The sequence below is a fragment of the Rhinoraja longicauda genome, chromosome 21, assembly GCF_053455715.1.
Source record: "Rhinoraja longicauda isolate Sanriku21f chromosome 21, sRhiLon1.1, whole genome shotgun sequence".
Lineage (NCBI taxonomy): Eukaryota > Metazoa > Chordata > Chondrichthyes > Rajiformes > Arhynchobatidae > Rhinoraja > Rhinoraja longicauda.
The window spans coordinates 7,018,801-7,034,364 of NC_135973.1; the positions used below are offsets into that span (position 1 = coordinate 7,018,801).

At 42.3% G+C, this 15,564-nt stretch overlaps 1 protein-coding gene across 1 annotated transcript; it reads right to left on the bottom strand.

Moving 5' to 3' along the window:
• Window positions 1-4,561: 4,561 nt before the first annotated feature.
• LOC144604171 (NADPH oxidase organizer 1-like) lies at window positions 4,562-14,766 on the bottom strand. The gene is made up of 8 exons (XM_078418376.1): window positions 14,663-14,766; window positions 13,319-13,399; window positions 12,718-12,793; window positions 11,459-11,639; window positions 9,609-9,811; window positions 7,994-8,104; window positions 6,780-6,909; window positions 4,562-5,222 (listed from the first exon to the last, which is right to left on the bottom strand). The coding sequence occupies exons 1-8, from the start codon at window positions 14,723-14,725 to the stop codon at window positions 4,562-4,564; spliced, it is 1,506 nt and encodes a 501-aa protein (XP_078274502.1). The 5' UTR covers window positions 14,726-14,766.
• Window positions 14,767-15,564: the final 798 nt, after the last annotated feature.

A 15,564-nucleotide genomic window follows, 5' to 3' on the forward strand; every position in this document is an offset into this window, starting at 1 on the left:
AACCCTGGTCTTCAAATCTGGTCTGGTTGAATTTTTCTGCACTATAAACCCTCCTGCATCTAAGTCCAGTGTCTAGAACCGTAAGGGGTGAGTGGGTCGAACCACTCACGGGGAACCAGTGTGCGCGGCCTGGTCAAGGGATCAGAGCAAGGCACGGGGACCTTAGGTCGGGCGAAAGCTCGGCGCAGAAACCCCTTACAGATAATTTGCTCAATCTGTTCATTTATTGTTTTATCTTGCTAGATCTGTTTAAATTTTTTGTCTGTACAGAAGAAATGAAACTTGCACCAAGGATGAAAACGTCCCTTTTAATTAATTAATAGGGCTCAGCGGTAGGTAGAGCTGCTGTCTCACAGCGCCAGATACCCAGGTTCCATCCTGACTGCGTGAGCTGTTTGTACATTCTCGCTGTGACCGCGTGGGGTTCCTCCTGGTGCCCCGGTTTTGTCCCACATTCGAAAGACGTGCAGGTTTGTAGGTTAATTGGCTTTGGTTAAAAAAAAATTGTAAAATGTCCATAATGCGGAGGACGGTGCCAGTGTACAGACTAGAATATAAAATCAGGGACGTGATGCTGAGGCTTTATAAGGCACTGGTCAGACCGCATTTGGAGTACTGTGAGTAGTTTTGGGCCTCCATCTCTGAGGAAGGGTGTGCTGGCATTGGAGAGGGTTCAGAGGAGCTTAACATATGATGAGCATTTGACGGCACCAGGCTGCAGTTTAGAAGGTTGAGGGGGCTCCTCTTTAAAACTTACAGAATTGTGAAAGGCCTGGATAGAGTGGATGTGGAGAGAATGTTTCCACTAGTGGGAGAGTCTTGGATCAGAGGCCACAGCCCGCACCGACCAGCGACCCCCAGCACGCTAACACTATCCTACACACACCAGGGACAATTTACATTTATACCAAGCCAATTAACCTACAAGTCTGTACGTCTTTGGAGTGTGGGAGGAATCTGAAGATCTTAGAGGGAAAAAAAACCCAAGCAGGTTACGGGGAGAAAGACAAAACTCCATACAGACAGGCACCCGAAGTGAGGATCGAACGCGGGTCTCCGGCGCTGTAAGGCAGTAGCTCTACCACGCCACCGTGACGCCCTTAATGGGCATGTGCAGGAGAAGGGGTTCCAGGAGAAATGAGGGAGTGGAACTGGATGGACCACACTGAGAGCCAGCCTGGACGCAGTGGGCCAAATGGCCTCAAATAAAATATGTGAAACATAATTTGATAATAGTATAGGCATGAGGCAGATATTCAAATTAGTTTAGTTTAGTGATGCAGCATGGAAACAGGTTGAGATCACAGGAGAGGTGTGTGGTTAAAAGAGTGCACACGTGACCAGAGGTAGTCAAAGACTATTAGAATGCAAAATACTCCATGATTCAGGGAGCGGACTCTTGGCCAGGGAAGTGAGCGTGGACACATCGGTCAAGAAGTAAACATCATGTACATTGGCAAAGCGGGCAGCACAGTGGTAGAGCTGCTGCCTTAGAGCGTCAGAGACCCGGATTCGATCCTGACTGTGGGTGCTGTCTGTACCGAGTCTACATTCTCCATGTGACCGCGTGGGTTTTCTCCCACGTTCCAAAGACGTGCACTTTTTTGGGTACATAAAGCATTCATTCATTCATTCAACTTTGTAGGTTAATTGCCTTCTGTAGATGAGGGAAAACTTTTTCACCCAGAGAGTTGTGAATCTGTGGAAGACCAATTCTCTGGATGCTTTCAAGAGAGAGTTAGATAGAGCTCGTAAAGATAGCGGAGTCAAGGGATATGGGGTGAAGGCAGGAACGGGGTACTGATTGTGGATGATCAGCCATGTTCACAGTGAATCGTGGTGCTGGCTCAAAGGGCCTAATGGCCGACTCCTGCACCTATTGTCTATTGTCCCTAGTGTGCAAGATAAAACTAGTGTAAGGGTGATCATTGGTCGGTGCCGATGGGCCGAAGGACCTGTTTCCACGCCGCATCACTAAACTAGACATGTTGAGTTTGAAATCATTGGCATAGGAACTTGGGGTGACATAAAGCTTTCGGATTGAATTAAACTAAATTACATAAGCCGTGTGGTAAAATAGACAATGGGTGCAGGAGTAGGCCATTCGGCCCTTTGAGCCAGCACCGCCATTCAATGTGATCATGGCTGATCATTCCCAATCAGTACCCCGTTCCTGCCTTCTCCCCATACCCCCTGACTCCGCTATCCTTAAGAGCTCTATCTAGCTCTCTCTTGAATGCATTCAGAGAATTGGCCTCCACTGCCTTCTGAGGCAGAGAATTCCACAGATTCACAACTCTCTGACTGAAAAAGTTTTTCCTCATCTCAGTTCTAAATGGCCTACTCCTTATTCTTAAACTGTGGCCCCTTGTTCTGGACTCCCCCAACATTGGGAACATGTTTCCTGCCTCTAACGTGTCCAACCCCTTAATAATCTTATACGTTTCGATATGATCTCCTCTCATCCTTCTAAATTCCAGTGTATACAAGCCTAGTCGCTCCAGTCTTTCAACATATGATAGTCCCGCCATTCCGGGAATTAACCTAGTAAACCTATGCTGCACGCCCTCAATAGCAAGAATATCCTTCCTCTTACTGCTTTCCCAAGATAAAGGCAACACAAATTCACTCACGCAATAAATAAAAAGTGTTTTAACATAAGAGTGTTTATGTCTAAAAGTTTATTATATTTTGACGATACAAAGTACATTGTTATTTTCAAATATTTACAAAGAAAATAAGCAACTCAACTAGAACACCAGTACATAAAAATAGGGGATAGCATTCACTGGGAAACACTTATTTGCTACAGTTAAATGTCTTAATATAAGTAGGTGACAGGTAATAAAACAGAACTTTTTCCATTGTGGAAAATACAAAATATATTCACATTTTAATTCATCGGTTAATTCAACATAATGTACAGGTATATATTTCAGTATTGATTTTCTTTTCAATTGGCGACAATGTACTATTGAGACACATACAGAGAAACTGTTTGATATCTTTACATTGTGCATAATAATCTTGTTTGTTCATCTAATGTCTGATCTCTACCTGAACCGAGTTTAAGCTCTGGTGAGGTGACCCCAAAATCATAAGTGGGTACCTAGAGTTACAATTACTTAAGATTTACTGTATTTTTACTTGCTACTCAATCTTTTATTAATGATTTTTATTGGGGAAAAGAAAGCATGAATGAATTGCTAATAAACCCTGCAACCTCTTGTCCACCACACTTGTCCTAACAAAAGCAGTGGCTTCCATTTTGAAGGTAGACGCAAAATGTTGGAGTAACTCAGCGGGTCAGGCAGCATCTCGGGAGAGAAGGAATGGCCGACGTTTTGAGTCAAGACTCTTCAGACTGATGCTCAAGGTATGTCAGCTTTGAAGAAGTTTCTCTTCAAGGTATGTCAACTTTGAAGAAGTTCAAGGTATGTCAACTTTGAAGTTCTCCTCCTCTCTCCGACATCAGTCCAAAGAAGGGTCTCGACCCGAAACGTCACCCATTCCTTCTCCCCCGAGATGCTGCCTGACCCGCTGAGTTACTCCAGCATTTTGTGTCTACCTTAGATTTAAACCAGCATCTACAGTTTTTTCCTTACACGCTTCCATTTTGAACTTCCTTTAAACAGTTATAGAGTCAGACCCATGCAGCACGGAAACAGGCCTTTCCCATGCCAACCAAGATGCCCATCTACACTAGATCCTACCTGCTTGCGTTTGGCCCATATCCCCTTAACCTTTTGATGCATTTTTAGATGATCCATTGTTTCAGGAGTAATTAAGAAGAACCATGTTCTTTTAGGACTGGAGCATGGACCAAAAAATGGACAAATGTTTTTGGTGGGCAGCCTTTCAAAAGCGCTTTCAGTTCCACATTTTAAAAGAATTTTAAAATAAAAGTTACAGCTATTGGGGACTCCTAAAACAGTTGTTTTCATTTTCTCGTCTCATTGAAACTTTTTCAGAACTTTGTTCAAGACATTTAATGGAAATACTGCAAAGGGCTTTTTACCAAGTCTGTTTCCCTTTCCACAGATGCTGCCTGACCTGCTGAGTGTTTCCCGCGCCAGCAACTGTTTTTTTTATTCTCAAGTTTTAATCACGACATCTCAGATTAATATCAGAATTAATTTAATAACTAATACAATTATTTACATGTAGTATTTGCGGATCAATAGACTGAAAATCATTTCTTTGTTCAATTCATTGTGACTTTTTAGAGATATATACCAATAATATTCAATGAAATTACACTAGTATTTTTAACACTACTGTTTAAGATAAAGACTGCAATGCACTTGAAAAACTTTACCAAACAATATGGCAATTCTTTGGACTCAATTTAAGGACTGAAATATTAACTCCTTTGAATAAAAATTGGACACCAACTATAACAAATCTTTAAGCCAGTAGAATAATGGGTGGAACAAAACTATCGCCACCATTTTGTTTTCTATTGCATAAACGAAAACTGCAGCTTCTGCATACAATTGTGGTTAAATATTGTTTGAATAAAAACAATTTTTTTTTCCCACTGGTATTCTCAATGAGCGATTTAAAACATTTCAGGATGTTTCAAGCCAAAATAATTTTGTGATTTCAAAACCATGTTCTTGGTTATGGTCGTACACCTCATCAATAATTCGTCTCGCTGTGGCCTGGGAGGTATCTTGGGCACCAGATTTGCTTCAGAAATACTCTCACTCGGGGAGATCTCAGGGCCGGGACTCAATTCCATCTGTTTCTCGAAGGAAACGTTTAGGTTTTCGGATGAGCTTTGAGGAGGAGGCAGCGAGCCATTCCTCTCAAACATACCCTCAGAGCTTTGGGAAGTGTTGAGGCCGTCCGAGCTGCTGTCCGCAGATGAACTAGACTTGGCCAAACTTGTGGTGGACATAGCGCCGTCACTCAGCCTCTCCGTCGAGTGTAAGTGGGAAAACGGCGACTCCATTTTAGACTGGTTCTCATCAGCCAAGCAGCTGGCAGATTTAGATCGGAGCCTGTACAGTGGGTTTCTGGGTAGCATGGGAGATGAAGAGTTGTTAGTGTTGATGAGATCTATGTTACTCAGACGACGATGTGGATTCATGGCTGGACGGACGAGGTTTGGGCTGGAGTTGTTTATGGACCCCTTGATGAGCAGCTGGAATTTTGAATGCGGGTTTCTGTAGGGCTGGAGATAAACTGACGGGACGTATCCGGATTGTCCATTGTAGCTGTCGAATCAATTAAAACAATCACTAACGTTAGCCCTCTTAGTTACCGATACTAAATAAAGTACATTTAGAATTTCTCTTAGCTGCCAATAGCTCTGATGAAACTTCCCATTTAGCTAGAACTTGATATAATGAAATTGCTCTTAAGATTTGAATTTGATACTGTAAATAGACTAAGAGTGATACAGCATGGAAACAGGCCCTTCAGCCCAACTGGTCTATGCCGACCAAGATGCCCCATATAAGCTGGTCCCATTTGGCCCATCTCCCTCCAAATCTTTCGTATCCATGTACCTATCCAAATGTCTTTTAAATTTTGTCATAGTACCTGCCTTAACCACCTCCTCTGGCAGTTCATTTCATATAACCAACCATCCTCCGAGTGAAAAAGTTGCCCCTCAGGTTCCTACTAAATCTTTCTCCCCCCCTCACCTTAAACATATTCCTCTAGTTTTTGATTTCTCTACCTTGTGCATTCACACTATCAATTCCCTTCATGATTTTATACATCTCTCTACGATCATGAATAACATCAATAGCAACTACATTTCTAAAGCATTGACTACGTAGCACTTTCAGATATTCCGAATGAGACAAAGATAAACGATTTTTTTAAATTATGAGAGGCATAGCTAGGATAGATGGTCCAAACATTTTTCTCAAGATTGGAAAAAATCAACCAGTGGGCACAGCTTTAAGGTGACTGACATATGATGAAAGAATGGAACGACTGGGCTTATTTTCACTGGAATTTAGAAGGATGAGAGGGGATCTTATAGAAACATATAAAATTCTTAAGGGTTTGGACAGGCTAGTTGCAGGAAAAATGTTCCCGATGTTGGGGGAGTCCAGAACCAGGGGTCACAGTTTAAGAATAAGGGGTAGGCCATTTAGGACTGAGATGAGGAAAAACTTTTTCACCCAGAGAGTTGTGAATCTGTGGAATTCTTGGCCACAGAAGGCAGTGGAGGCCAACTCACCGGATGTTTTCAAGAGAGAGTTAGATATCGCTCTTCGGGCTAACGGAATCAAGGGATATAGGGAGAAAGCAGGAGCTGGGTACCGATTTTGGATGATCAGGCATGATCATATTGAATGGCGGTGCTGGCTCGAAGGGTCGAATGGCCGACTCCTGCACCTATTTTCTATGAGGGGCAAAGTTTTATTTTACACACCGAGGGCGGTGGGTGCCTGGAACGCGCTGCCTGCAGTGGATGGCAGTTGAAGCTGATACGATAGTGGCATTTAAGAGACTTTTGGATAGGCACATGGATATGCAGAGAATGGAGTGATGTGGATTATTAGCAGGCAGATAAGAGTTGGTCTAAGCATCGTGATCCACGCAAACATTATGGGCCAATGTTCTTGTGCTGTAATGTTCTATGTTCTTAAAATGCCATACTACTGCGACACAAATTTTAAATTCAAAGACTTTAGCTACATTTGGATGCCATTATTAAAAAAATAATTCAAATGTGTTGTAAATTAGATGCAATTCACCATTTATTACGACGCTATTGCTCAAGGACAATTGATTAACTATAAACTACAACTAACCTGACTAGCCACCATCCATCAGTGGATGTCCTTAAGACTTCAACCATGACTCCAACTTGCAGAGAGAGTTCATCATCATCTGTTGCTTGATAGTTTTTAGCAGCGTAATACTGAGACTCCACAGGGGAAACTAGAGGATAGAAAAAGGACCAAAATTATATTTTAATATCACTCAATGATGAATTGAAATCTAATACAAAATTATTTAATCTGCTTTAAAATAACAAGAAAACAAAATTTGGGGAGCTTTTACTGAATTTCACTTATAAAAAGGTGACAGGAAAAGAAAATTGGTAACTTTAAGACAATTTGCCCAAATGTGATTGATATTGAGTGTCCCACAGAAATGAAAGTGGTTTAACTTTGCAAAATACGTTTCTAAAAAATGTTTCTCGATCTTGCGAGCCTGGAATTTAATAGTTTTCCTACTTCCATAGCCCAAAAATAGTGGTAGATATTGAAAAATATTTTAAAAGATGATTGAGGAGAGGAGATGGTATTTGATTAAAGTGTGTACCAAACTATCCAAGTGCTTTAAATGATAACATCTTTGAAATATGCAAAACAATGTAAAATGTTGTCTAGTATATTCAGTCTGAATTAGAAATTAAAGAGGTTTCAGACAATTGAAGTGCTTTAAAGATAGCATCTTTAAAATATGGAAAATAATGTAAAAAGTTATCTGGCATATTCAGTCTGAATTAGAAACTATCGCTAGGTTTCTGACATTGCGCTGCCGAGATTGAACATAAATTATGTGTATTCAGTCCTTTACCACTGATAATTTCATCCCTAATTTTGCCGCTCTGAGAATTTTCTTTCACAATACACTTTGTGTGTGACACTGTGATTTAAGATGGAGCTTGGTAAGATCATCTCTGACCCTGGCCACAAACTCTTTGAAACACTTCCCTCTGGAAGGCGACTCCGGACTGTCAAAGCAGCCACAACCAGACATAAAAACAGCTTTCTTCCACGAGCAGTAGCTCTACTCAACAACCAAAAGTCTGTAGCCTCCTTTTGCTCTGGTATTTTATTTCATTCACATGTTTAAACTATGTTTTATTCTTAATGTTTTAATGTTTTATATTTTATTCTTAATTGTTTACTGTATGTCGTGTTGTTACTTGCGAGCAAAGCACCAAGGCAAATTCCTTGTATGTGTACATACTTGGCTAATAAAAAATGTATTCAATTGGACTTATTCAACTTACCTTCGGTGTCTTTATCAAAAGATCTAGACAGGGCAGAAGTGAGACACTTTCTGAGATAAGGAGCAGGAAACCAGGCGACCTGTTTCCTTTCATTCTCCACAAGCCACCAGCCTACAGAAACAATGAGAGCAAAGCGTTTAGCTCAGTGTCCAGATCAAATATTTATTCCCATCTAAAATTCACCAAATGCTAGAAATGTGGAATGCTAGAAGGATCTCTGGATAAATGGGTATATGTAACGTTTCGGATATGTAAGAATAAGGGGTAGGCCATTTAGAACTGAGATGAGGAAAAACGTTTTTCAGTCAGAGGGTTGTGAATCTGTGGAATTCTCTGCCTTAGAAGGCAGTGGAGGCCAATTCTCTGAATGCATTCAAGAGAGAGCTGGATAGAGCTCTTAAGGATAGCGGAGTCAGGGGGTATGGGGAGAAGGCAGGAACGGGGTACTGATTGAGAATGATCAGCCATGATCACATTGAATGGCGGTGCTGGCTCGAAGGGCCGAATGGCCTCCTCCTGCGTCTATTGTCTATTGGGTCGAGACCCTTCTTCAGACTCTGAGGAATGGCCACTGACTTAAAACGTTGACTCAGTTTCTCTCCGCAAGCACTGCCTGATCTGCTGAATATTTCCACCATTTGTTTATTCTGATCAAACGTATTAACTGCTTAGGGTCAAATTCCTCTGTACCTTAATTGGTACATGGGACAATAAATTGATCTTGAAATCTCTTGAAATCTTGGGTCCCGACCCAAAATGTCACCTGTCCATTTTCTCCAGAGTTGCTGCCTGACCCACCGAGTTACTCCAGCATTTTGTGCCTATGTGTTATCTCCTTTGTTGGTAATATACCAGTTTCATTTTTTTTAGAAATGTGCAGAATTTTATGTGCAACTTGTATAATTTGTGTTTATTTGTCTGGGTCGATGTTGCTGCAAGCAAATGTTTCCATTGCACCTCACTGTTTGTGTGTGCACACATGACAAACTCAATTGCCACCACCCCTGGCAATGTGTTCCGGACTCCCACCACTCCATGCAAAAACTTGCCCTGCACATCTCCATTAAACTTCCCCCCTCTCACCTTTAGCTACGCCCTCTAATGTTGGACATTCCCACTCTAGGGAAAAGGTTCTGACACTGTAGGAAGGAACTGCAGATGCTGGTTTACCCCTCTTCCTCCCTCCCTCCCCCCACCTCCCTCCCTCCCCCTTTCCACCCTCCCTCCCCCCCTTCCTCCCTCCCTCCCCCCTTCCTTCCTTCCTCCCCCCTTCCTTCCTTCCTCCCCCCTTCCTTCCTTCCTCCCTCCCCCCCCCCCCCCCCCCCCCCCCACAAGATAGACACAAAATTCTGGAGTAACTCATCGGGACAGGTAGTCTCTCTGGAGAGAAGGAATGGGTGATGTTTCGAGTCCAGACCCTTCTTCAGACTGAAGTCAGGGGAGAGGGCGTTTAGAGATATGGAAGGGTATGGTGTGAAAACGACAGATCAAAGCAGATGGTGGTAGGAAAATGTAGAATGGTTCATTGTTAGCTGAGGGGGGAGGTGAGAAGGCAGTGTACAATCAGTGATATTTAATCAGGAGGACAGTAGAACTGTTGGTTTCAAAGACCTACCTGATACGTTCTTGGTAATGACATCAACGACTTCGCTCTCCATCACCTTGAACGGCCTGTTCTTGGTGTCTTTCCCTTCGTAAGTCGCGATGCATTTGTAGCTCTCGGGGGCCACCGGTTGCGTGATGTTTTGGAGATTGCTGCCCTCTGACCGTGTCCATGTACTTTTCTTGCTCCCGAGTGCAGATGGCATGATGATGACACTACGCGGAGACAAATATTGAGGCGTCAATCAATGGAACCGGCCAAAACGCCCACTGGGAAAATAATCTTTAGGCTTTACAGATACAGTGTGGAAACCACCGAGTCCGCGCCATCCTACACACACTGGAGACAATGTACACTCTTACCCAAGCCGATTAACCTGCGAACCTGCACGTCGTTGGAGTGTGGGAGGAAAGCGAAGCACCCGGAGAAAACCCACGCGGTCCCACGGGGAGCATTAGAGTTAGGAACTAACCCGGGTCTTTGGCACTGCTGGTGGCAGTCAGCTAGCTGTGCCACCGTGCCACCCTTCACAATCTGCTTTAGGGGCAGCAGTGGCACAGCTGGTTGAACTGTTGGCTCTCAGCCGCCAGAGACCCGGTTCGATCCCGACTGCGGGCGCTGTCTGTGCGGAGTTTGCACGTTCTCTCTGCGCCCACGTGGGTTTCCTCCTGCGTCCCAAGGACGGAAAGCTTTGTAGGTTAATTGGCCTCGATAAATTGCCCCAAGCGCGGAGGGAGTGGATGAGTAATCAAGTCAAGTCACGTTTATTTGTCACATACATATATATATACAAGATGTGCAGTGAGATTAAAGTGGCAACGCCTTGCGTATTGTGTAAAAACTACAAAACAGAATAGAATTTTTTGTTTTTTTAACACAAAAAATAAATTAATACAGTAAATTAAATGAGTCCCTGGTGATATGAGAGTTAACAGTCCTGATGGCCTGTGGGAAGAAACTCCGTCTCAACCTCTGTTTTCACAGCGTGACAGGGGAGGCGTTTGCCAGACCGTAGCAGCTGGAACAGTCCGTTGCTGGGGTGGTAGGGGTCCCCCATAATGTTGCTGGCTCTGGATCTGCACCTCCTGATGTATAGGTCCTGCAGGGGGGGGGCGAGTGTAGTTCCCATAGTGTAATTGGGATAACACAGAACTAGAGTGAACAGGTGATCATCGATGGTCAGTATGGACTCGGTGGGCCGAAGGGCCTGTTTCCATGGGATAACATTTCCATGCCCTCCAGTGTTGGACATTTCCACCTTGGGAATAAAGTTGACCCTTTCTATGCCTTTCATAATGTTATATACATTTATCAAGTCTCCCCTCTCACTCTGCCTTTGTAGAGGAAATAATCTAAAGTCTATCTAATCCCTCCCTGTACCTGAAACCCTCTAATCCAGGCAGCATTCCGGTAAAGACCGATGCAAAGTGCCGGAGTAAGGCAGTGCTTCAGACAGCATCTCTGGAGAACAAGGATTGATACCATGCTTGGATACCTGCTTCTGGACTTTCCACTGATCTTACTTTTGCCTTCGGGTGATATCTGATCAGACTTCTTAACGCGCCCAGTTTCCAATGGGTATTTCTGTACAATGGTGTTCTGCTGTTAAACTCTGTAAGAAGTCTGAAGTTCCCGAAACGTCACCCATTCATTCCCCTTTTCTTCTCCAGAGATGCTGCCTGACCCGCCGAGTTACTCCAGCGTCTATCTTTGGTGGAAACCCAGCATCTGCAGTTCTCGGGATCAGCCACTCTGGGAAATATCCTCTGTACCCTCTCCAACCCACCCCCCCTCCCCCCCCCCACCTCCTCCCCTCGACTTCTCCCGTAATGCGTGTAAGACCCCAGAGGTTAAGGTCGTACCTGTCCTTGGGCGTTGACGGGGCCAGGTCTCTGTCAGTCGGCAGGAAGAATTGGACGACGCCTTCATCGGTGGCGACCTTGACGGCTGACCGCAGCAACTCCGAACAGTAATTCTCTAGCACTCCCATTCTCAGCACCGACCTGCTGACTTGAGTCTGCCTTCTCTCCCTCCGGGAAACGTCTGCAAGGTCAAGGAGATGTTTCACAACCTGGCCCTTAAAACCTGACGCCAACAGGCCGACCAGTAGTGCACTCTATCACTCAGCTGTCATCTCTGCACAAATCCACGTTGATTTTGCAACTGTGACTAGTTTGACCCCCTTCGTCTCAAGAATTACCATTGACCAGTCACCTGTCGCCTTGTCCTTTATAGTCTGAGGAAGGGTCTCGACCCAAAAAGGTCACCCGTCCCTTCTCTCCAGTGATGCTGCCTGGCCCGCTGAGTTACTCCAGCATTCTGTGTCTAACTTCTATTCCTTTTCTAGTTTAGTTTAGTTCTCTCCCAGAGGGAGAGAAGACATACTCAATTGCACGGTTTAAATAACATGGGCACTGACATAAATACCCGCCGAGGTACAGTGAAAAGCTTTTTTTTTTGTTCCGTGCCATCCAGTCAGCAGATAGACAATACACGGTTACAATCCAGCCATTTACACGACAAGGGAACGGCGTCTAGTGCAAGGTAAAAAGCCAGCAAAGTCTGACCAAGGATCGGACTACAGATGCTGTCTGACCCGCTGAGTTACTCCGGCTTTTTGCATCCGTCTTCGGTGTCAACCCACATCTATCTGCAGTTCCTTCACACACAACGCAATCCCATTGTTTAGTTAGTTTAGGGATACAGCGTGTAAACAGGCCCTTCAGCAGAATGAAACCTCTATCACACCAGTTCTAAGTTGTCGCACTTTCACATGCACTCCCCTTCATATTCGGAGCAATTTACCGAGGGCCAATTAACCTAGAAAACCCACGCGTCTTTGGGATGCGGGAGGAAACAGGAGCACCCGGAGGAAACCCACGCGGTCACAGGGATAAACGTGCAAAGTGCACACAGACCAAGGTGGAACCCGGGTCTCTGGCTCTACCGCTGCGCCGCCTTCTTAAGGGTTTAAATTTTTTTTTTAACAAGTTTATTCAAGAGAGAATGATCAGCCATGATCACGTTAAATGGTTGTGCTGGCTCGAAGGGCCGAATGGCCTACACCCGGAGGAAACCCACGCGGTCTATTGTCTGTTGTCTATTGTCTATTTGATCTTACCTTCGAATTTGGGTAATATTCGATTAGACTTCTTAATGCGTCCGGCTTCCAACGGGAATCTCTTTACTACGCTTTTCTGCCATTCAAACAAAAGTAAAATAGGTAAATACACCTTGCACAGTTTAAATAACATGGGCACTGACATAAATAGGTGGGTACATTCTGCACAATACAAATATCATGGACATTCACATCAATAGGCAAATACATGTTGCACAGTAGAAATTACATGGATTTTTACATGTAAAAATATTTTGCACAATAGAAATAACAGGGAAAAAGTAGGCACAGAGTGCTGGAGTAACTCAGCGGGCCAGGCATCATCTCTGGAGGACATGGATAGGTGACACTTATGATCAGCACCTTTCAGACAGAAGAAGGGTCTCGACCTGTAACGTCAAATATCCACGTTCTCCAGAGATGCTGCCTGACCCGCTGAGTTACTCCGGCACTTCAGAGAAGGAATAGGTGACGTTTCGAGTCGAGACCATTCTTCAGACAGCGAGTCTACTCCAGCGTTTTGCGTCTATCTGGGGTTATAAGTCAGCATCTGCAGTTCCTTCCCGCCCACTTAAAAGTTATCAGGTTTCGGAAAACTTACGTGGAATTTCTTAAACTCTTCAAACGTCCTGTAAACGATAACATCATTTTTATCCGACCATAGAACCGAAGCGAGGTAAGTCTGTCAGTTAAAAGCAAAAAGGTACGATACAGATTAAAAAAAACACCAATATCAAAGCGCGAAATAACATAGAACAGAATTTTATTTGGTACTTAAACACTACAGTACGGGAAATACAACTGCTCATGAATGTAAAGAATATATAATGTGTGGATATATACACTTTACATTTATGAGCAGTTGTATTTCCCGTACTGTAGTGTTTAATATATATTGCTTATAAATGGAAATATATATATATATATTTATACACATAATATATTATAAAATATATTGCTTATAAATGGAAAAAATATACATATACACACACATAGAATATATATTGCTTATAAATGTATATATATATATATTTATACACACAATATATTATAAAAGATATTGCTTATAAATGGAATATATATATATATATATATATATATATATATATATACACACATAGAATATATATTGCTTATAAATGTATATATATATATTTATACACATAATATATTATAAAATATATTGTTTATAAATGGAAATATATATACACACAGAATATATATTGCTTATAAATGTTAAAAAACACATATATGATATGTATTGCTTATAAATGTAAATATATACACACACATATATTGCTTATAAATACACACATATGTTGCTCATAAATGTAAATATATATATATATTTATGTACACACACATACTATATTATAAAATATATTGCTTATAAATGGAATATATATACACACACATAAAATATTGCTTATAAATGTAAAAAATACACACATATGTATTGCTTATAAATGTAAATATATATATACACACGCATATATTGCTCATAAATATAAATATACACACACATATATAATGTATATTGCTTATAAATGTAAATAGATATATACACACACATTTATATATATTTCTTATACATGTTATATATATACATATAACATTTATAAGCAATATATATAAATGTATGTGTGTATATATGTATTTTCATTATATATATATAACATTTATAAGCAATATATATATAAATGTGTGTGTGTATATATGTATTTTCATTATATATAGATATATATCTATATATAACATTTATAAGCAATATATATAAATGTGTGTGTGTATATATGTATTTTCATTATATATATATATATATATATATATATATATAACATTTATAAGCAATATATATAAATGTGTGTGTATATAAAACATTTAAACAATATGTTATAATATATATAATATAAAAGTGCTTATAAATAGTAGTAAAATAGATTACCTTTTCCTTTTTGTGTTGCATTAATCCAATAATTCGGACGTTGAGCAGGTACCTCTGGTTCATTTTTGCCGGCTGTGTTTTGCTACCTTCCCCAGAGCTGTGATGCGAAGTGATGTGAAGTGCAGCGTGCCTGAGTCTCTCTGTTCACTGAAGTGATGAGCTCCGTCTTTATAGGACCTCGCCCGTGACGCTTCCACACAACTGTGTCATCTTGCAGAGCCGCTCCCGTCGGCGTCGGCACTTTGTGGAAAAAAAAATCCGCGTTCGCCTGAAGGAAATTCCCCAGTTCCTGTAACTATTTCCGTGTCCCGCACTTGGGCAAATGTCTCACATCATAACATTTCGGGTAAGTTGTTGATTTCTATTTGGAGTCATGCAGTCACAGAGTGTGGAAACAGGCCCTACGACCCAACTTGCCCACACCGGCCAACATGTTCCATCTACACTAGTCCCACCTGCCTATAACATGGTGCCCAGAACTGAACACAATAAACACAATCTCCTTTAAACTTTGTCCCTCTCACCTTCTGGTCTTTGACATTTGCACCCTGGGAAAAATCTTTCTGAATGTCTACCCTAAAATCAATGCAAACTATTAAAAAAAAATATCGAGGGTGGTGGCGCAGCTGGTGGAGCTGCTGCCTCACTGCGCCAGAGACCCGTGTTCAATCCTGACCTCGGGTGCTGTTCTGTGTGGAGTTTGCACGTTCTCCCTGCGACGGGTTTCCGCCCACATCCTGCGGGTTTCTGGCTAATTGGCCCTCCATCAATTGCCCCTGGTGTGTAAGGGGGTGGCTGAGAACATGGGATAACGTAGGAACTAGTGTGAACGGGTGGTCGATGGTCGGCGTGGACACGGGGGGGCAATGGGCTTGTTCCCATGCTGTGTCTCTGAACGAAAC

Coding starts and splice junctions, on each gene's coding strand:
- LOC144604171 (XM_078418376.1), bottom strand. CDS start 14,725: ATGAACCAGAGGTACCTGCTCAACGTCCGAATTATTGGATTAATGCAA. Junction 11,640..12,717: donor AATATTACCCAAATTCGAAG/GTAAGATCAAAT, acceptor TTGACCTTGCAG/ACGTTTCCCGGAGGGAGAGA. Junction 8,105..9,608: donor CATTACCAAGAACGTATCAG/GTAGGTCTTTGA, acceptor TTGTTTCTGTAG/GCTGGTGGCTTGTGGAGAAT.